Source organism: Pomacea canaliculata, linkage group LG3 (genome assembly GCF_003073045.1).
Source record: "Pomacea canaliculata isolate SZHN2017 linkage group LG3, ASM307304v1, whole genome shotgun sequence".
NCBI lineage: Eukaryota > Metazoa > Mollusca > Gastropoda > Architaenioglossa > Ampullariidae > Pomacea > Pomacea canaliculata.
Window position 1 is genome coordinate 12181914 of NC_037592.1, and position 20987 is coordinate 12202900.

Here is a 20987-nt window from a genome sequence, read left to right on the forward strand (position 1 = left end):
ATTTAGAACGTGTTCCAGGACACGTGCATTTCAACGAGGCTTTTGGAGTTTTGAAGTAGGAACTACTTGGTGTTTGTTTTGTAGTTTCCTTTTTGTTTGTGACACTGAAAGTCACTAACTGTTCTTTGTGTGACCACGTATCGATCTATCACTGATCATCATTCATCTTATGTTATTGTATACTCTGTTGACGTCAGGGGTCGGTTTCCTCAACCTGCCACTCGAGAGAACAAGTTGACAACCCAGCGTTGTCTTGCCTTCCTTGCTTTTGATCACTGGAGTTCGATATCGATAGTGCGTTGATGTCAGAGGGCTGTTGCTGTTGTTGCTGATGTTGGTCACTGGAGCTCAAAGTACAAAGAGCTTGTTTACACGCGTCCTCACACAGTGAAGGAAGGCATGCTGGGCAACTTATTGTCTTCTAGCTAAGTCCCGTGGTTAGTACCTGTGTAGGTCGTGACAGCAGGCCTTGCAGATGAAATTATGGACTATCTCAGCTGCAGTCATCAACATCTTGGACTGTCAAGACAATAAATCTGTTTTTTTTTCTTTTTTCTTGATGAAACATTCCACACGTAGGTTTCACCGCCATCGAGCCAGCACATTGCCTTTGATTTTCCGACAACAAAACTGTCAATTCCGACACATCTAACCTCCGACTGTTCTTTCTTAAGACGACAAGTCATTTTCTTTGCTCCTATCGTCATTTTCGTGCAGGTGATGTCATCATTTCAAATATAAATACAGGGTAGACACTGAATAAAGCCACCCCACCCCCGATGAAGATCCTTCCACTCGAGCGGTTTTCTTGACTGTGGGAGTGTCTGCTGATACGAACTCCCCGCGTGTCCAGAACTCCTTTCACTTCGAGCTTGGAGTAGGTCGTCACATACAAGTGCAGCTCTCACAGAAACACGTGTGAGTGAACTTGAATTACCTTTGACATTATTGAAATATCAAGAGTCCGTTGGCGGAAATCCTCGCTCCCTCAGCAGTAACCTCACAACATTAGAGTTCGAAGTTATGAGAGAAGTAAGGAAGTGAAATGGAGCGATTGAAACCGCTGTTTACCCAGGTATTAACCTCTTTCAATCCTTCAATGTGAGGCCTTGTAGTGGACGGAAAGCTTTGAAAGTCTGTGCGTAGATGGCAGACTGCAGAGACCACAAAAAAAAAAAAAGGCAAAGCGAGAACTAGAATCAAATGATAATAATAATATCTTGTACTTGGTATTTAAGACCAATCTTTTTATCAGCTGTTCTATTTACATCAACAGCAGGCAGATCTCCTCCGGATCTCAAAAATAAAACCCACTTCTTTCGTTTCAAGGGGTCTGAGATGGTTCTGGATGAGGCAAGGTAGGCAATAAATAAAGATGATTACAAGAATATAACAATATTAAACCTTTTAAAATACATTATTTTGACATTCAATAGCTTTTAAAGATTTTATTTAATTCCTCTGGTGATTTTCAGGGATACACGTTTTAATTTTTTCATCATATTATTTCATATCACGTAAAATAATAATACGAGTTGTTGTTTTTTTAATGCCCCTCTGCATTGATGAAAGCGTTGTTAGCTCTCTGGCTAAATCCCAAACACTAGACCTTCTTTCTGTGGGTTTTTTCGCATCTTTCTGCGTTCACAGCACTGTAATATGAGCCTCTGCTACCCTTGCTTTGAGCACAGCACGTGCTGCTCGGAGTCTCTCGCCTAGTCCTTGGCAGTTGGTGCTATTTGAGTCGCAAACTAGAGATACCCTGGTCCAGTCAGATGAGAACGGTGTTGCTGTCAAGTCTTAAGTCAACAACAATGGGTGCCGCGGGGCTGAGATAAAGCTGATATTCGTATAGTGCTCATTCAAACTATGCAGTCACCGGAGTACTCCGAGACAGAACAGGTGTGAACAACATGTGAGGTGGAGAGAGTGGTTATTGAAAAGCCATCGTTTCGATCCGGCCGCGTGTGTTTACTTTGGCGGAAATTTTTAACCATAAAGGAGGAACAAATGGAAATAAAAACACTTTGATTATTGCGGATTTCTTTAACAATGAAAAGAATGAAATTATCCACTGGACAACTTACAATGTTAGTAGTCGTAGAATCAGAAACAATTTTATTTATCATAATATTATTATAGCCACCACCACCACCACCATCATCACCATCACCACCACCACCACCACAACCACCACCACACACAAACTCGAAGGTGGACACCTACTTGCAGCAGTAGAAGCCAAAAGCTACGAGATATCTTTTTGCAATGCTCTGTTTTCATCTTCTGTTATCTACAGTGTTGTCCATAGGAATGGGAATCCCATGGGAAACGTCCCATGGGATGGGATGGGATGGGACAGCACACATTTGTATTTCCCATGGTAGTCGATACTTGATATTGCAAAATAAATTTACTGTTATTTCATTCATCAAGGATTTAAATCTTTCCTCTGAATCATCTATTGTATGTGAAGTAGCAGGAATTATAGAACAAAAGCCGAAAAGTGGTTTTCAGTGTTGTCCATAGGATTGTTAATACCATGGGAATCCCATGGGAAACATCCCGTGGGATGGGACGGGATGGGACAGGCATAAATTGCCATGGGATGGGATGGGACGGGATAGAAAAATATGTCCCATGGACAACCCTGGTTATCTACACTTCCCATGCACTCCTCGTGCTGTTATCTGCAGTGAAAATGATAAAGTATTTACAATCGTTTCGCAGACCCCGACAAAGTGTTGACATACTTTATTTTAAGAAAAATAATAATGATTACATATTGTTGCAGTCTACGTTTCAAGAAACCCAACAATGTAAACCCAGAAACAATCTTTTGTTGTTCTTATGATTAAATACGGTCGAGAAATCAAAAAGTATTTCTGTGAAGAAAGAACGGGTATTCGCGATAAGTTAGTCCATTGATTCCGATGATTAGATAGAACAAGCTCTTTCCTACTTAGTCTTACTAAAAATTTGAACTGAGAGGTGGAAAGTGGGTGGGAGACAGACCAAAGGACTGAGAGACAGAAAGAAAGAGGCATCGTCTAAGCCCTTATTAACCAAGGTAGCCTCTCTAAGAGCTAAACAAACAGAATAAAAGTACTTTCTCCTATAAATAACAATCCTTTCCAAGACACACAGGTTGCATGTATCCACACTATCTCGGCTAAAGCTGCCAAGGTAGGTTTCGAACAAACCGGATCAAAAGACACGAAGGGAACTGTCAACTTGATATCCAAATAACAGCCGCTGCCTTCCAAAAATGGCGATCGCTCTTGAGTTCAAGAGCACCCCAAACAGGCGACCCTGTTGTTGGAGGCCTTATCCTTAACCCCTGGATTGATATCCCACGGCCTCGGTCCACACAGCCTCACTGGTGCTGATTACTTGTGAAGACCTCTCTAAGCGAGGGCGTGAAACTGGCAGGAAGACCTGCAAACAATGGACGCCACATGCATATACCTTCTGCCCTCTGCTGACTGGACCCAACACCATATGCATTCTTATCTTCAAACATCGACAATGACAAGGCAGCAGCCATTTTAAGTCACGATCCTTTTAAGTATATAAAGTCTAAAAATGTATTATCCACAAAAATCAAAGTATCAACTTTTAAAAAAATGCTGTCGGAGGCAAAGTATAGGGCAAGATTTGATCTCCTCCCTCATGTGACGATTTTCACAATATTCATCTTCTACAGCACAAAAGCACAAAACTTGTTATTTCTCAGATGTAATAGCAGCCCCTGAGCATGTTGTCTCAGTTGTAAGACATCCTAAAGAAGATGTGGTAGGTGGTTGAGACCAAACGTATCGTACCAGGAGAAGGCATGATTGTGTAGCGTTGCACCCTGACTTCTACAGACACTAGACTCACATCAGGTGTCCGCTAAACTACTTTCTGTATTTACTTTTCGCTGCCATTAATCGTAGTCAAAGCATCCAATACTTCCAGATGTGTGGAGTGCAAATGGCTTTGCCCTGTTTATCGGACTGTTTACGATGTGATTTACATACATTAAATCCTGATGTGGGGCAAGGTGTTCAATAACCGATCGGTTCGCTCGCTCTCTCTTTTTTTCTCTGTGTGTGACTCTAAAAACACAAATGTAAAACATGTTTTCGTTAAGTGACTTGTACTCAAAACATGTTCTGAATAATAGGAGATCAGTAACTGAACCTCTCAACTCCAGCTGACAAGAAAATGTCATTCTTGTTTAGCCCATCTCACATTCTTCTAATAGATGGACGCACTCTGGGTCCTAGTCAATTTAACTGTTGTTGTTTGAATGTATAATGACAATGTTGTGGTATATTTTACAGAATTGTATTAACATTTTAGTTTATAATCAGGATGATTGTTGTTGCTGTTGTTGTTGCTCCTGGGCCGATTCAATAATAATAAAAAAAAAATTCGAGTTCTGTTTGTCCATGTCGAAGTGAATGTTCACATCTTTCATCGGGAGAACAGTTCTGAAACTGTCAGTCACTATAATCAAAATGAAAACTACAGGTTTAAAAAAAAAGCATTGTTTCTTGCTGTTCTTTGTGATTTATATATATTTATATATATGTATATATTTATTTATGTAGTTTGTGGGAGTGTGGAGCGGTGTATTTTGGTTCTGCTATTTATTATTTGTCTTCTTTAAAACCAACAATTACACTTTTTAGACATGGCAACCTGCATATTATCTATGACACAATGTCTGTACACTATACGATGTCATCTCAACACTATACCATTTCCCTCTTACACATCTACTTATATCATGGTGAACAAAGTTCCTTGTTTGTTTTCTTATGCTGTTAGTGGGGCAATGGTGTTAATTTGCTCTTTTGATTCTGTTGTTTATCCTTCAGTCGTTCATATGCTGTTTGCTTATTCTTCTGTCCGTCGTATGTTGCCCATGTCTCATTCTTGATCATGCTCCTTAGGAGTGTAAATATACGCTACATAATTTTTGCATTTATTATTATTTTGTTGTCAAAATCTTCTTGACAAAATTTTCTTTTACGCTAAAGATCCGTGTTCATGGAATCGCACAGCTGTACATAAAAAACAGAAACAACAAACAAACACCGCGCCCGACACTGATGTTGACAACAAAAACAAAATCTCGTGTGTGTGTGTGTTGGTGTTTTCGGTTTCCAGTAACCTGCCAACGCTCTGGGCCCGCCTCCAAAAGGAGCTTTACCATAGCAACCTTGCGCCAGACCCGCCTACACCTTTTTACTTGGAGTTTCTCGGCAACACGCACAAAATTACACCACAACAAAATCTTTATTGTGAAGAGGTAATGACCTGGGTGTGTACATACTTTCCGTTGCAATTTTGACAGCATCGTTATATTTATCGGTTGTAGGCGTGTATCAAAGGCGAGGCTAGATAAGACTTCTTCTAGCTTTCTCTCCCGTTCGACTGAGGTCATCTGTCGATATAAACTTCTCTTCAACTTCATCTGCACTAATTTCCCTTGCGGTGTAACTCCTTGTCCTCCTGCTGCTTGTTAAAAGTTCCAGCTGACCGAGACAATCAGTCTCGGCGCACGAATGACCCTTGGCCCCACCCACGTTTGGTGCAACGTTCTCGCGAGATGGATGCTGCGGTGAAGTGTGTCGTTTCATTGGCACCGACATCTCCTGGCCATGCGGAGCAATAAATGATGCCTGCGTGAAGCGGCGGCAAAGGGGACCGCCTTCACCTTGCGGCACGTGACACGTGTGGAACAGATCTGGAGCAGGATATTCACTTTGTAAAGGGGAGACCGACGAAGAAGGATTGGGTGGGGGGGGTGTGTCTAGGGGGAGGGGGGTGTAGAGGAATCAGTGTCCTTGACAGAGTTGGCAGAGCATGTTTTCATGGATTTGCATCCGAAAACCCTGCAACATGGCAGGTAAAAAATCTGTGAGGTTCGGGATTCGGAGGTATTTGCGGGGTCGCTCGGCGTCAGCTTTGCGCGCGCTTCTCACGTCCATCGTCCGGGTGGCGTAAGAGGGGAAGACTAACGACAGAATTGATACCAAGAAGGGTGGCGAAAACTTAAAATAAATAGGGGGCAGATATTAATAACAATCCTGATAACAAATTTCGCTCCCGCGCAAACATCTTGCTTTGCTACCGATGGCGACAGTCTGCAATGGCGACCTCGTTGCAACCATAAGCGCGCAAACAGGTGGGAACATCTTTGTTGGGAATTTAGAAAAGGGAAGTGAGGTGGGGTCGATAACAGATGTTCATGTTACGCAAGTAGGTAGCACGTGATGAATGAAGCAGATAGTGCATGATGATCATGTAGCACAAATGTACATTAAAACCATCTGCTGGCCTTGTTGCAAGCGTGGTGCACTTTAATGAGGTACGACTTGACCGTACTGTTCTGGGAGGAAATGTCAGGCTTTCAACAAGAGAGGCTGTGGGTGAGGTAGATGGGAATAGTTCAGAAGTGTTGCGCATTCTTTGTTGTCAGTACGCAAGTGGTTGCCTTCTACATGTCTCTCTCCACTCTCTGTTTATACTGCGCGCCGCGGTGTTTGACTAGGCTCAGTCACATGTTGGTACAACTCACAGCTTGCGGTGGTCTGTATCAGAAAGAAGCGGCGGGTTGTGGTGGCGGTGGTGGTGATGGTGGTGAAGGTGGTTGTGGTGGTGGTAAGGAAGGGGGGTTCAGAACACACTGCGGTTTACGCCCATTAACTGCTGGAGAATATCAATTGTGTTGCTTTTACGTCGACGTCAACAAGTCATCAGTATGATGATGGCGATGTTGATGATGAATGATATGAGAAAGGAAAAAAAAGGCAAATGAGAATGCAAAGACATAATGAATCGGCTGTATGCGTGAGGGTGGATCGAGAAACCACTTTGTGAAATCCACACCTACCGATGGGTGCTAATATTCCTCTTAGTGGAATGACAAAGGTCAAAAGCCAGGATACCAAAACAATTCTAGCAACAACGAAAGTGGAGATGGCAACAAGGATAATAACGATGCGTTCAGAGTCTGGCAGGTAACCAGCAACATAATAATGGGAGGGATATGAATGGAGTAGTGAGGGGGAGCATGAAGACAACATCTTACCAGGGTCATCGGCGCTGGCTAGCGAATCCGAAGATGCTCCACCATTCTTGAGATGCATGCTGTCCAAAGAGCTACTCGAATGTGGAGATGAAAGCATCTTCTCTCGGCAGCTCTCGGTCGGCAGTGAGTCTCTGACAGGTCACGGCCACCTCAGTCCTCCTGTCGGTGCTTGGCGGGTCACGGCAGTGCCAATGGCCTCATCTGCTGTACGGATTTTTCCGTTACTGTTAGTGATGTACAGAACTCTGAGAACCGACTTACGCCTGGCAGCAGCACAAATTCAACGAAGCTTGCTTGCACACCTCATAAATAAATTAGCTGAGGTGTTTGTTGTTGTTGTTGACTTGTTTCTTAATCCCTGCAAAGCTGCTGATTGGGGGAGGCTTCAAAACACGGGATGGAGCACGCTAGTACACTCACACTTGAAACTCTGATGCACTTTTGAGGCTTTCTGATGACTCCTGCCTCTGACAGTCGCACACGATAGAACTTCCCCAGAGCTGAAAGCGAAAGGAATGAATACATTAAACGGATATTCCGTTTCCCTTTCCTCGGAGCTTGGCACTCATGTTGTCTTGACTCTCACATCACTGTTTTCACATGAAAAAATCGGCAACTCAGGACCAGATTATGAGACAGATTGAACTTTTGTCTGCACACTAGACAGTTCAGTGAAACACAACGGGGGAAGGGAGTGAAGGAATGGAGGAAAAGAAAGCACTTGTCCTAAAGTAACTGAAGTTGTGAAGTGAGAGATCGCAGCACGCCAGCAGGTGGTAGCTTCCTTGTCTTACTTGTTGCGCGGACTGAGAAACGAACAATGAAAACTTCAGCTGCTTTCTATTTCGATAGTACAGGCTGCGGTACGTCGAAGCAGCCCTTGTAATCTCACCTGTGGCTACAAACCTTGATGACGTAGCTCCGGTACAGCAGTTTACGCCCCTTGGTCCCTCATCATCCGGTGCTGCAGTTTACGCCCCCCTGGTCCCTCATCACGTGGCCGCCTGTTACGTTCAAAGTTGATTTATTAAAAAAAATTAAATAAAAAAGAGGCAAGGTCAGGGTTAAGTAAAGTGTAGAGGGAGGGGTGGATTGCTTATCTGTGGTGGCGTTCCTTGCTATCCCGGTTCTCGAGTCGTTGTGACCAGTCACTACCTTTTTCAGTTGCTCTACTTTTTTCTCCCTCCTCCCCTGATCCACCCCTCTTTCTATCTCCCTCACCGCGACCCCGTTTTACCTCGATCTTGCGTTATCACCTGAGCAGAGACTACGACCCTTACAGCAAGTCCGGACAAAGACGATGCGCAGGAGATGACCGAGAGCTTATCTCGGGTTGTGTGCTTGAGAAACACACGTATGCATCACGTTGCGTCGAGTGCTCTGTGTGTGTGTGTGCACTCGGATGGGAAAATCCCACATCTACTCGGAACATGGAGACAGAGTTCTGGGACTCGAAATGTTACTGGAGCAGTCCTCGATAATGTTATCGAGAGCGTCACACACATGCAGCACTAAGTCTCGCAGCAATGACACTCGTCCAGCCTGCTCCAAGAATCTGATGGCGACAGTTTACATCAGTTGTGTAGTCTCCTGTCGGTAACAGCTGCCATGCTGTGGTCTGCAACAATCGTATGTCGTGTATACTCATTAGTAACGTCAGTGCGTGGTGTACATTCGCACCAACTCTGTGAGAAACTGTTTCTACAGGCAGTACTTACTCACCTGCTGTTTGCTGGAGCATGACTTAGTACTTGGAACCACAAAGATTTCTGGCGCGTCTGCGCTCCTTCATCGGTGTCCGTAACGGTGAATAACGTAGACTGTTACGTCACACTCGATCAGCGGTGTCGGCATAGCTGTTTTCTAGACTACTCCTTGTCAACCACAGAACCATCCTCGCCATGGATATTTGCTCTCAGATAGCCATCACCATTAGTTTAAGTGTAAGAGAAACTGAAAACAACAGCACAGTTTAAAAGCTTTGGACTGTCTATTACATAAAACCATTCTCTTTGTCCCATTAAAGTATTGGAGATATATAAATGAGATTACACTTTTTGCAATTACTCATCGCAACGATCAACTTAAGCTGTTACCTGGTCAGTCACTCGGGGTTTGGGTTAGGAGGAGTGACAAATGTCTGGAGTGTTTTCTCAGTGGCTTTTTGTGCTCTCTTTCATTTGGTTCAGAAGGAAGGAACAAATCCTATCGCGTAACCGAAGTGGAAAAAACGTGTTATCATTCCCACTCATCTCAATCTATTTTCAATGGACTATTAGAGCTTTAAACATCCAGGACAAGACATCATATTCATAACTTTCAAGCCACGACCGTGCAGGGTTACTATAGTAGTACACTCTGAGCACTAGTAACGTTAAGAGCATTACCTCCTCTGTATGCCTAACATTAGTAACATTACATGTGTTTCAGACCTCCTGATACTAATTATAAAGGGTTTTACCAACCTATCATCAAAGTGATCTTGATCCCTGATATCAAGAAACTGCTTTAATTATTACTGTCACGTTTTATGCATGTACTATGAGTCACTGATATTCGATAACAAGTAACGAGGAATTTTCATCTTTTAAATGTCTGGTCTATTACAAAATCTTTGACGTGATGAGAGACCTCCGGCCTAAACTCTAATGTTTTAAACTCCAGATGCTAGCCCCCTAGCCCCCAACACCTCACCCTTTTTTTAGACGATTTTCATTTCTATGATTCGCTAACGTTTATGTTTATACAAATGAGAAATGCTGAGTGTATCTATAATTATTGATTTCTATAAGCAACAATGATTATCACGGAGGTGTATGATGTAACTATTAACTAAGTTGTGGTTATCGTATCGAAGTGGACCAGGGGAGGCTACCTTGCATTCAATAGTCTTTACACACAGACATCTTAGTAACACAAGCAGCATACACACTGTACACAGAGCATGCTTGGAAGTTATAGTGTTGTCAAAGCACCGGAATTCACGAGCTTCGTGCCTTCTTGGTTTGAATAATGTTAATGCTGTTGTAGAGAGTCACGTGACCAAGATCAAGTAGGCCGTGTGCTCGCCGACAGCCTCTTAGATATCATGTCTCTTCTTTGGATTTGCGTGGTAACACCGGAAATAAGCGATATAGTTAATGCAGCCCAAATATGGTTATTGCATATAATCACACACACACACAGAGTGCAAAAGTCCCTGCCAACACACGCACGTAACGGTCTTACCTTATTACTCACCGTGCCTGCTCTCGGCCTGTAGTAAATCCTCGATGCGCGCTCATAACCCTGACGCAAGGCGTCATAAACGCATTCCTAAAAGGTCATGCGACTCTAAGCCTGTGATGTTTATCAACAATGATTATTGTTTCTTGCGATCTTCTCGCTACCCCTTGACGCTCATTGGTAAACCATCGCATCATCATGCATTTAGTCTAAGTCCATCCTGTCATCTAACGGACGTGCTGTCGTTGACTGGTCATCCACGTCGCTAGCAAAAACGTGAAATCAGAAGTAAAGTCGAAAAGATTGAAATGGTCAAGAAGATGAAATGTAATTTTTTAAAAAATCTCATAAAGCTGAAATGTACAATAATAAAGTCAACGGCGGAGGACTGTGCTTCCCATTCTTGTCTGTGGCTCTGTGAACTTTGCGAGTTAGTAACAAAACAGAAGAGTTCATAAATAAAAATAGTCTTGCATCCCTCTCCCCACCTTGTTTCTTTTAATGTCTCGGATGTTCATGGAGTGGAAAATGCATCCGTTTTTACTACGCTTTGCACTTTGGCCACTACAAACAACCAAAACGAATAGATAACCTCACAGAAGTTTAGTGCGTAGCTAGTTCAGACAGCTTACAAAGAAAGAAAAACACAGAAAGACTTCGGAGGATCAGCGGGGAAAGCACAAACACATAGTTATGCAGTTCAGGAAGAGCACAAAGGAGCGATAGGAGAAACACATAGAAGATATAGTTCTGCAGACATTGCACTGAAAGCATATAGAATGAGTAATTTCCCCACTCTTATACACCATAGTAAAAACACAAAGAACATGCAATTAAGAAATTCTGGGGGAAATCCAGCAAAGTTCAGAGGACGGTTACCAGTTCACCGACTAGGTAAAGCGAGAAAAACAACATATAAGACAGGAGCACGAAAAATTGCATCCATTAATTCTCCATCTTTGCTAGGAAGGTTTTTTTTTTTTATTTAATTCTCGTTTGCTCCCTTATACCAGAATTCCGTCATCTAGGTTAACATGGGCTTGGGGGTTGGGGAGCAAGAGAAGAGGGGGGGGGGGCTGTCGTGGGGAGAAATGAATCGTGTAACTGCATCACAGTTCAACTCGACCTCAGCTCAGAGAAGCTTTCTCAACCACATCGTTTGCAGAGCAGAACGCCCACAAGCCATGTAAGCAGTAAGACAATAAGGAAGGCATGAATAATGAAGTAGTGCATGATGTTTGTGATTAAGACCGTCTTTTACTTGATTTTCGTTCTGTATTTTAATATCTAGATGTAAGATAAATGGCCTCATCAGTTTAAAATCACGTTCTGAAATTCACGAACTGGATAGCACCCGGTGGAACCGTGTCTAGTTCTCACAAAATTAATGATCTACTCAGTAACCCCTTTAAAGATGTGTCATGAAAAGAATCAGGAAAGCTTCTAGAGAATCTGCAGACTGAGTGAAGGTCGGTGCAAGATCTTTCTGGAAATCGTGACGTTTGTCGGTATATATCTCGCGAACGAAAAGCTAGGTGTTGTTCAAAAGGTATCTTGCACCTCTAGCTTTGCCCAATTAGTAAAAAAAAAAAAAAGAGTTGCACACTTCTTGTTCTTTAAAATACGGAAGGAGAACAATAGGACTGAATCATATTACTTCTAGCTTCTTAAAATAGAAGAGAACCTATTTCTCCTTTTAGGTGAAATAAGGTGAAACAAGCTGTATATATATAAGTTAAATATCAGAAAATTCCGAACGATTTCACTCCACACACTGGTCTTTTTGTACCTATCAAACAGGCAACTCCACAACTTTATTCTTGTGCGTTGTTTTGGGGATGCACAATCATCCATTCTGTAATACAGTAAGCCTGTGGAGGGGTAAGCAATCGAAAAAAAAAATGTATAGCAAAGGACAATAAGGTAATAAAATGTTGGCTTTAGGAATTCTAACTAAACTTTTTCTCCAGAAAAATCGAATCCAGGATGCTCATAAAACAATAGTCATGGGTATTAGTCCCATTGTCATATCCTTAGCGACCGAACGCTCAAATAAGGCTAACTATAACAATATAATCACTACATGTATATCTTTATATTAAAGTATTAAGGGGAGACACTTTTAAATTTAGCTTTTGAACGTCATAGGCTACCTCCCTTTAACTACTCCACTGGTGAATGGAATTTATTACCGATTTGTTCATTAATGATAGATAGTTGTCTATAATTCTCATCAAAGATAATAAATGTTAATGTATTCGATTCTCAAAAGTGTCTCAAAACGCTGAAATGAATGAAAATAAGAAAATGTTAAAACTTTTCTGGTTGGGGAAGAACTTCCTGTTTGCCCAATCAAATCACATCTCTTTTACGGTGAAGTGTTTCTGAATTTACTTTCTTCCGGTAGACACCGCCTCGGAAAATTTTACACTAGTGAAAGAGCTAGTACTCCTAATAGGGAAATATGGGCGACGACGCTGACAAATTCGTTTGGAGTGTTAAAAATGGCGAACTGGCAGCTGTAAAAGAATTTGTAGAGAAGGTAACTATGACATTTCTTTCCGTCGCAATGCAGTGTAAATTTTCCATCAATGATTCATTCGATTGGATTCTTGAATCTGACAGAACCTTGGAGCATAGTAACTTATTTTTAGATGTTGCAGTGGTCCGGCATCGTTCTAAACTTTAGAGCCGTTTGATAGTCTCGTAGAAGCGTTAAATGCGATCATTAATATGTTAATGCATTATTCCTTTGCTGTTAATAACGCCACAATGTTGTACCCTTTCTGGAAGATACATTTTCAGTGGAAAAAATTCTTAGCAGTACTTAAAGCACAGCTTTAAAAAGATAAAATAGGCCTGCCCCATTATCGTTGCCGATACACTTTGTCCAGTCACCATTAAACATTTTTGTGAATTCTGAACTGCATACAACGAGTCATACAGCTACAAGAGAATAAACCGCCTGTGATTGTTGTGTGTGCGCGTGCGTTTTGATGCAGGGTGGAAATGTGAATTGCGAAGTCAACAGCCGCTCCCCATTGCACTATGCAGCGGACTATGGGCAAGAAGAGGTGATGGATTATCTTATATCCAAAGGAGCAAAAGTCAATGTAGGTAATCATTAAACTCAGTAGGTATACCTGTTAAACTCAGTCGCATATATTTTTATCAGTTACATAGATCATTATTTAAAAATATAATTGTTTCTTATAAATTTGTTTATTGTGATAGTAACAAAGTTGTATTTACAGCTTGAGTTGGACCTTGATGGATGGCTTTTTTGAAATGCATTATACTCTGATGTGTTTTTGTTGATGTATTCTTTATTAAGTTTTTTTTATTGCCAGGCAAAAGATAAGTTTGGCATTACACCTCTGTTATCAGCCATATTTGAAGGACACACCGAATGTGTGAAGATGCTACTACTTAAGGTAACAGACAAAAAGTGATGAAAAACAGCCCCATAATACAAAGCTTTTATCAATTAGAACAAATGTTGTTGCAAATGTTAAAATAGAATTACACTAATAATTTTCATATTTACATAGATCTCTTTGGTTGTACTAGTCATTTAATTTAGCACCCCCGTTTCCTTACTGTGCTGTTTTTTATCATTGTATTGCATTTTGTGGCATGTGAAACATTGTGTAATTTTTTTTCTATTATCATGCACAACCCATTCTTCCTTAGTCCTCTTTAATTACGCTGATCAGATTAATTTCTGATCATTTAGTTCTCTGCCTACTGATCTTCATGTTTTTATTTTGCCTACCATTATTCCTGAAGGTGCTTCTGGCTTCTTCTATATACATCCTTGCCGTCTCATCTTTTTCAGGTTGTGATTATTATATTTGTGCAGCTGGCTCGTATACTTTCTTTGTTGGATTATATACAACCAGCAATATGCAAAACTAGCACTACTGATTATATTTCCCTCTTTTTTAGACACATGCCATTATCATTTATGTAGACTTCTATACCTTTTTTTAAACCTGTCTTTAGGGAGCTGACAAGAATGGCAAGAGTCCTGATGGTGCTTCTTATGCAGCCTGTGCAGAAAAACAAGAGATAAGAGATCTCTTAAAATGAACTTGCTTTATTTTTGACCAAATGATCCACGACCATCGAAAGAACTGTATATGATTGTGAAGACATTTTAATCATTGGATCAGCTCTACCAGATGCCAGAAAACTGAACACAGTGCAAATGCTTATCAATTTACTGCTATGAAGATGATAAAAACTTTATATCCATTTGTGCCAGTTAGCTGGATCAAAATGTGAGGGCTAGGGAAGGTTGGTGGATGTCATGGGCTTTGACAGCAGATTTGCAAAATATAACCCATAGACTTAACAGTTTTTTTTCAATTTTCTTTTTCTCAGTTTTCCCCCTTTGTGCTGAGCTTGGGTTCACTTGAACCAGTCACATTTTGTATCCAGCAGTTGTATAAGGATGGATGGACATGATCATCTAGCACCAGCTGTAAATATTGTGAGCTTTCCCCACAACCTTAAAATATGTGTTGAATGATTTGCAATATGGTTTTGTGTTCAGCAGACTTGTACAGGAAGTTTTAGGGATCCACCATCATAATTCAGTCACAACTGTTTTGCTTGCTAAAACCCGGCAGCAGTTGCATAAGCTTTTAATAGCATGACCATTTATCTTAATGAACAGTGCATGTTTCTAGATACCCACATCTTCTGGACCAAGCATAAAGCTCTACTACTCGGGCCATACCATACTGATGGACTGCTGAATAGAAACTGGACTGTACATATGAATCATACAAGAAATTCTATTAGATGTAGGGAGCGGAAACATTTAACAGTTTAATACCTGCCACCTCTACGGTCCATTTACTCCTTTTAAAGTGCCCATATCGGTGCTGCTTCCAGGCAGAGCCCTCAAGGTTAACTGATGCACAAACGGGACCAAAGAAATGTCTACAGTTGGAGCATGTTTTGATGTTTGTAAATCAGGTAGATTGCTTTAGAAATGACCTCCAAAAAAAGTGGAAAAAATACCCACATGCTTTAACGAGAACAAATTGTACATATCTAGCAATCAATCACTTTGCAATGTTATAAGTAAATTATTAACACTAGTTTACTTTTCTGCACTTGTGATGTGTAGCAATAAATTAAGAGAGGCTCAAAACAGTATCTAGTAATAGATTACTTAGTTACTAAGAATTATCAGTAGCATCTCGGACTTAAGAAATGGCAAGATGATGTGCACGGACCATAAGTTAAAATGTTAAGTGTGTTGCAGTCAGCTTACATGCTAGGTTGGTCATTAATGTTTTGTTTAAAAAGATGTTACTTAAATCAAGTGACCAGTGAAAGCTAAAGATGTATAATGCAGTATTTGATGTGCATGTAATGAAACTGTACTCAATTTTAAGAGGCATTAATTACAGCTCATTGTTTTGTAATGAACAGTACAGAGACAGTTTTTAGAAGAGTGAGGCTGTTGGTAAGGAACTATAAATAAATGGACCTACAGCTTTTGTTGTCTTTAAAGGGAAAAACAATGTTAACAAGACATGAAATAAAGGTCTTGTCTCTTTCTTTGGCATCTTTTATGAGTAAGTGTTGCAAATTTTTTATTTGTACCGATTTTTTAAAAAATAAACACATTGAGCTGAGTTTCTATATCTTGGGTTACCATTAAAGTGAAACATGTTCAACAACAGCCTGAATTCCAGTGAAAGTTTTTAAGCACTTATCTGATTTGTTGTCCTGACTCTGTATACAATATGCTGACACTGCTTCCTTACAAGCTTAATAATCCAACGTTTGTTGCCAATACTTGTATGCATAAATTACACAACAGGTGAGGTACCCAATTGCTCTTTTATCTGTAGCATTTCATAGCTCTGCACAAAATTTAATACCTCTTCAGTTTATGATTTTACACTCGAAGGGTCCTTACGTAGAGAATTTTCGCCACAAGGCCTTATATTTGCCATGCATCTAGTACATTCCTCACACACATCCTTACATTTTTTTCTGTGACCCATGCAAGTCCTTATTATCATATTTTTATTTTTCATGCCTCTTATAAATCCACAAATTTATTTTTGGAGTCTAGTTTTGCGCAAAATGCAGACTATTTTTCCCCCTCGCCGCTTTTTTAATCACAACTGCCAAGTCTCGTTCGCAAGGAGAACTTACGTTTAGTGAGATTTTAGTCTTGACGGATGACCACATTTCTTTGTCTTCTTGACGATTCAAAAATGCCGGGGAAGCGTTTTTTTTCAGGAGAACTGGCTAAAGGAAGAAAAATATAAAGACTGGTTGATAAAGACTATAAGATAAACATTGTGCATGATATGCTGCCTGCGGTTTATCCTTGAATCTTTCATCAATGGGCGAAAGTGTTTTGAAGAAGCACGTGAAAGTATTTCTGGAAGATACACTGGTTTGTCCATTATTCTGATCCTCAAAGCCTTTGCATTCCTTGTAATCACCTTAATTTTTTAAAAAAAAGGTTTGGTCTACACATCTGTACTACACTAGTTGCCCATCTGTATTCGCAAAAAAAAACCACTCTTCTTTCAAAAGGTTTTAGAAACTTCTTTCTTGAACCAGAGCCTTGATCTTCTAGTACTGTGCATAACTCTCTTCCCTTTTCAGTGAGTGAGTGAAACAGGGTTTTGTATTACACCAAAGAATGGCTTTCAGGTCTTGCAATTATTATTATATTTCTAGAAAACTTGAAACATTAATGGTGTTTGTTATCAGCGAGCTAAAGGACCTTTTTATGTTATCTAATTATGGCAGGTAGGCATCAAAATTAACTCTTGAATTATTTATTACTAGAATAGGAATACATGTTTCAGAACATAAATACCAAAGATTCATAAATACCTCTTTCCAACCATACGTGAAAAAAACTCAAGCGTTGATGACTGTTATTTAGGTCTTTACAAATGCAAGAAAGGTCCTTACAAGGCACTATCTACCTTAAGTAACTGCACTTATTTAGCTCTTTAATCCTGCCTTTTCCACGGTCTGCTGTACAGCATCATAGTTTGATTCATGAACTTCAACTCCTTTATGCTGTTGAAATATGGTCTGATAGGTCAAACTAACTTATTTCTATCTGTCATATAATTCATAGGAATATAAGGAACTAGTTTCTAGAACAGTCCCACTTAGTTTATAATGGCCCAGCATTCCAAAAAAAAAAGAGCAAGAGCTATCCTTCACAGGTCCACATTTTATTACATTTGAAACAGGTTCAAAAGCTGTTTAACGGTAAGACTTCTGGTATCTTGCACGAGCACCAGGACCTCCAAACTTCTTGGGCTCACAGCGACGTGGGTCAGCAACAAGCAATGACCTGTCGTATTGAATCAGGGTGTCCTTGATTTCTTTCTTGGAAGCCTCATCTACATCTGAAATATAATATACAGTCATGATCATCATAACTTTCCATGCCATTAGAACTGCAACAGATTTTTGCTCTAGACAACAGTCAACTGCCATGTAGCACTTCATCAGACACACTTTGGTCTCAGCAGCAACACAATCTCAGCTCTTGTTCTTTGTATTTGGTTCCTCTTTGTGTTTCCTGTATTTAATGTTATTCTTTGTTTAGTACGGTTGTTTATTCTTTTAGAGTTGATATGTTCTTTGCTTTATCGTCCCTCGTATGCTATGTGTCATACTTGTGCTTAAGCACTAAGAGCATGCTCCTTAGGAGTGTGAGCATGTGCTTTACAAATTTTGCGTTAAGTAAAAGTATCAAAAACAGCATGAAAAGTTTTTTTTAAGTGCAATTCAAAATTTACTCATTTCACTAATCATCTATAAAAACTATCAATCAAATGTGCTGCTATTAAAAATTCTACATAACCAAAACAAAATATGACCACTTGCTAAAAGTACTCACATTTCTGGTAGTAGGCTACAAGAGACTTTGAAATTGCTTGACGAATGGCTGAAAAGTAAAAAAGCATGGATTCAGCAAAGCTAAAGAAAATTGTTTAAAATGTCAACACCTATATCCTTTGTATATAAAGGAAGGGGGAGACATGAAAAGCCACCTGTCAGATTGTTCCTGAATAGTAACTAATGTGCAAAAGAAAAGTAGCTTAAATGCTCACCATAGATCTGAGCAACATGGCCACCGCCTCGCACTCTCACTCGAATGTCAACACCAGCAAATTTGTCTTTGCCAAGAAGACGAACGGGCTCCTCAAGCTGAGACAGACATATCCACTAGTTAAATAATGTACTAATCTAAAGAAATATGACATCACAATTCAAAGACCACATTAATTAGAAAAAACCTCTTTGAGAATAAGAACAGTCCATTCATTTATACTATACTATTATTTCACACACTTAAAAAATAAAAGTTAATCCCAATTAAAAAACGCCTGCATTATCTGTAAGAAAGGCTGTATAGTTGTTACATGTTTAGCGACAAGTTTATGGAGTTGATGTTTTACCTTTGCTCTCAGGATAACAGGTTCAACCTGGTCAAGGGGTCGCCCGTTGACTTTAATCAACCCACTGCCTGACTTGCAATGAGCAACAGCTGTAGCTGTTTTCTTGGAGACAGAAACGAGAAAAACAGTTCAAAACAATATTGCCCACAGTTTCAGTTCCTCACCCCTTAACTTTAGGCAACAAAGTTATTCATAGCTAGTGACATGTACAACCATATGCAATTGTCTACTTATCCAGCATTTAATTCTAGAAAAATTGAAATGTATCCAGAATTATTTGGCAATTTTCAACCCTCATTTGCCAAATTTAACATCAATATCAAATAGCATGTGAAATAAGTTCAACTTGAAAAAATTGCCAAAGCAAAAGGCTACAAACCATAACTCTTTAAACAGAGTAAGGCTGAAGTTCAAGGTATTGGAAATGACTTTAATCTGAAACACTACAGATCATGTTTCTAAAGCTTCTTATGGAAAACGCCGAATACTTGATTACTTAACACTCAATGAAATGAAAGCGTGATTCTGCTTCAGTTACCTTGCGTCCGTACACTTGCACAGCTTGAACTGGACCCTTAGGAGCCATTTTCTAGTAAAAACAAAGAAATAAAATTTTATTTAGAACGAAACAGATTTTTCGAATAACAGGAAATAATCGCAGTGCTAACCAATTTCATAACAATCGTCCACTCACGTTGCTTTCTTGAACAGCAACCCTATTGCAAAGGAAGTGACTTGGGGTTCTACTTCCGCTCGAAAAGGAGAAGCTTAGCCTCTACCTAAATACAAAAGTAATAAACCTCCCAACAAAACTTAGTTCTAGTGTTTTTGACAATTCCCTTTTCATCAAATGTTAACTAGTTATGATTTCACTTAAATTATTTATGATTTCGTCTATCTTTATGCTAATATGACTTAGTGTCTCAGTTCAGTCCCTTGACTGGTCGTTGAGAATGGGAGGGGGAGTAGGGTAAATGCGGAGCGTTACAGTTGTTATAGTTGCGAGTTACAAATTCTAAATTGAAATTGTAGTTAGTACTTTAAAAAAAAAAAGTTTCGTTATCTCGGGAATTACACTGAAGAAAATAAACTTTATGATACAAGAAAAATTACAATGATCAAGCATTAACACTCAACCGATCGACTTGCTAAAAATTGTACGCGACACCACGCTTACTCGTGACGTTTCGAGGTGAAATCTTCAAGCAGTAAAGCTCTGTCCTGATGCTTGTTCACGATTTCTCTCAATTTTTAACATGTCTAGAAATAAGTAAAACCCTATCATATGGCACCCAATAAACATAATGAGAGCAAGATGACTCGACGCTAGTTTTCTCCACCCCCACCACCACCACCCCGCTTCCCTCGCTTGCTCGATCCTACGTACTTCGCTTTGTCATAGAATACTATGCCTCACCACAAATTACAACCTAAAAGATTTCGTTTGATGGTGTAGACTGTAGACATATCTTCTGTGCCGTGTTTATGGGCAGGCAGACGCTCGAGGCATCTGCCTATATAGGCCCCGTGCTTTTCACGATCGTCAGATCGAGCCCCGCACTTTTGAACCGTGGCGATCGAGGGCCTCGATCGCACATACACAGGGCCGTGCTTAGGGGCAGGCGGACGAGGCATCTGCCTAGGGCCCCGCGCTTCAAGGGGCCCCGCGCTTTTGATTGATATGGTAACTAGGCATATGGAAGTGTAGTCAGCCGTATCACATTCTCGCTGGACGCGCTTGGAGACAGAAGGCTGCTGGACACCGAGGATTTATCGCGCATGAACGTTCGTACATTGAGCTATTGCTGGATTAATGTGCCACTAGGGGGGGGGAGGGGGCAAGTTGGAACTGAGTGAAGAGGTAGGTATAAGGTATGTTACTGACGTGTGGCCAGTCTGTGAATTGAGCGGATTGGGCCCCTCCCCTGGCTTTGCAGCCTGTAAGCGAGAGGTCGAGTGCTTTATTTCCTAGTTACTGAAACTTTCTTTTCCCGTTTCTCCACCACCCAAAAAAAGAAAAGAAAGAAATAACTACTACGTTAGTCTAACTGAGCTAGAGAAGGTGTCGGCACGCTGGGTGGATTGTAGGGTTAGTACGTGTGTCAGTGTGTGTGTTGTGTGTTACTTAATGGCGGATGAAAACCCATCAACTCAACCTCAACTACGACTGCAGACCGTAGGGTTAACCCTTCGTTGTAACCTATTGA

The 20987-nt window shown here is 40.5% G+C and overlaps 3 protein-coding genes across 3 annotated transcripts in view; 1 reads left to right on the forward strand and 2 right to left on the reverse strand.

Moving 5' to 3' along the window:
- LOC112558696 (double-stranded RNA-specific adenosine deaminase-like) overlaps positions 1 to 8351 on the reverse strand; it is a 30151-nt gene extending 21800 nt beyond the window's left edge. Inside the window, exon 1 of the mRNA XM_025229295.1 lies at positions 7088 to 8351. Within this exon, the coding sequence (XP_025085080.1) occupies positions 7088 to 7184 (97 nt within the window). The 5' untranslated portion in view covers positions 7185 to 8351. The remainder of the gene's footprint in view (positions 1 to 7087) is intronic.
- Positions 8352 to 12661: 4310 nt separating this feature from the next.
- On the forward strand, positions 12662 to 15967 carry LOC112559875 (myotrophin-like). Its single transcript, XM_025231337.1, has 4 exons — positions 12662 to 12854; positions 13315 to 13425; positions 13663 to 13746; positions 14318 to 15967. The coding sequence occupies exons 1-4, from the start codon at positions 12777 to 12779 to the stop codon at positions 14402 to 14404; spliced, it is 360 nt and encodes a 119-aa protein (XP_025087122.1). The 5' UTR covers positions 12662 to 12776; the 3' UTR covers positions 14405 to 15967.
- Positions 15968 to 17528: 1561 nt separating this feature from the next.
- On the reverse strand, positions 17529 to 19568 carry LOC112559874 (40S ribosomal protein S16). Its single transcript, XM_025231336.1, has 6 exons — positions 19475 to 19568; positions 19319 to 19369; positions 18781 to 18882; positions 18433 to 18529; positions 18219 to 18266; positions 17529 to 17721 (listed from the first exon to the last, which is right to left on the reverse strand). Exons 2-6 carry the CDS (start codon positions 19364 to 19366, stop codon positions 17576 to 17578), a joined length of 441 nt encoding a protein of 146 aa, XP_025087121.1. The 5' UTR covers positions 19367 to 19369; positions 19475 to 19568; the 3' UTR covers positions 17529 to 17575.
- Positions 19569 to 20987: the final 1419 nt, after the last annotated feature.

Excerpts from the sequence above, each read along its gene's own strand:
- LOC112559874 (XM_025231336.1), bottom strand. The coding sequence starts at position 19,366 with ATGGCTCCTAAGGGTCCAGTTCAAGCTGTGCAAGTGTACGGACGCAAG. Across the intron at positions 18,267-18,432 it reads CCATGTTGCTCAGATCTATG|CCATTCGTCAAGCAATTTCA; the intron begins GTGAGCATTTAA and ends TTTACTTTTCAG. Across the intron at positions 17,722-18,218 it reads TGTAGCCTACTACCAGAAAT|ATGTAGATGAGGCTTCCAAG; the intron begins GTGAGTACTTTT and ends ATTATATTTCAG.
- LOC112559875 (XM_025231337.1), top strand. The coding sequence starts at position 12,777 with ATGGGCGACGACGCTGACAAATTCGTTTGGAGTGTTAAAAATGGCGAA. Across the intron at positions 13,426-13,662 it reads CCAAAGGAGCAAAAGTCAAT|GCAAAAGATAAGTTTGGCAT; the intron begins GTAGGTAATCAT and ends TTTTATTGCCAG. Across the intron at positions 13,747-14,317 it reads TGAAGATGCTACTACTTAAG|GGAGCTGACAAGAATGGCAA; the intron begins GTAACAGACAAA and ends ACCTGTCTTTAG.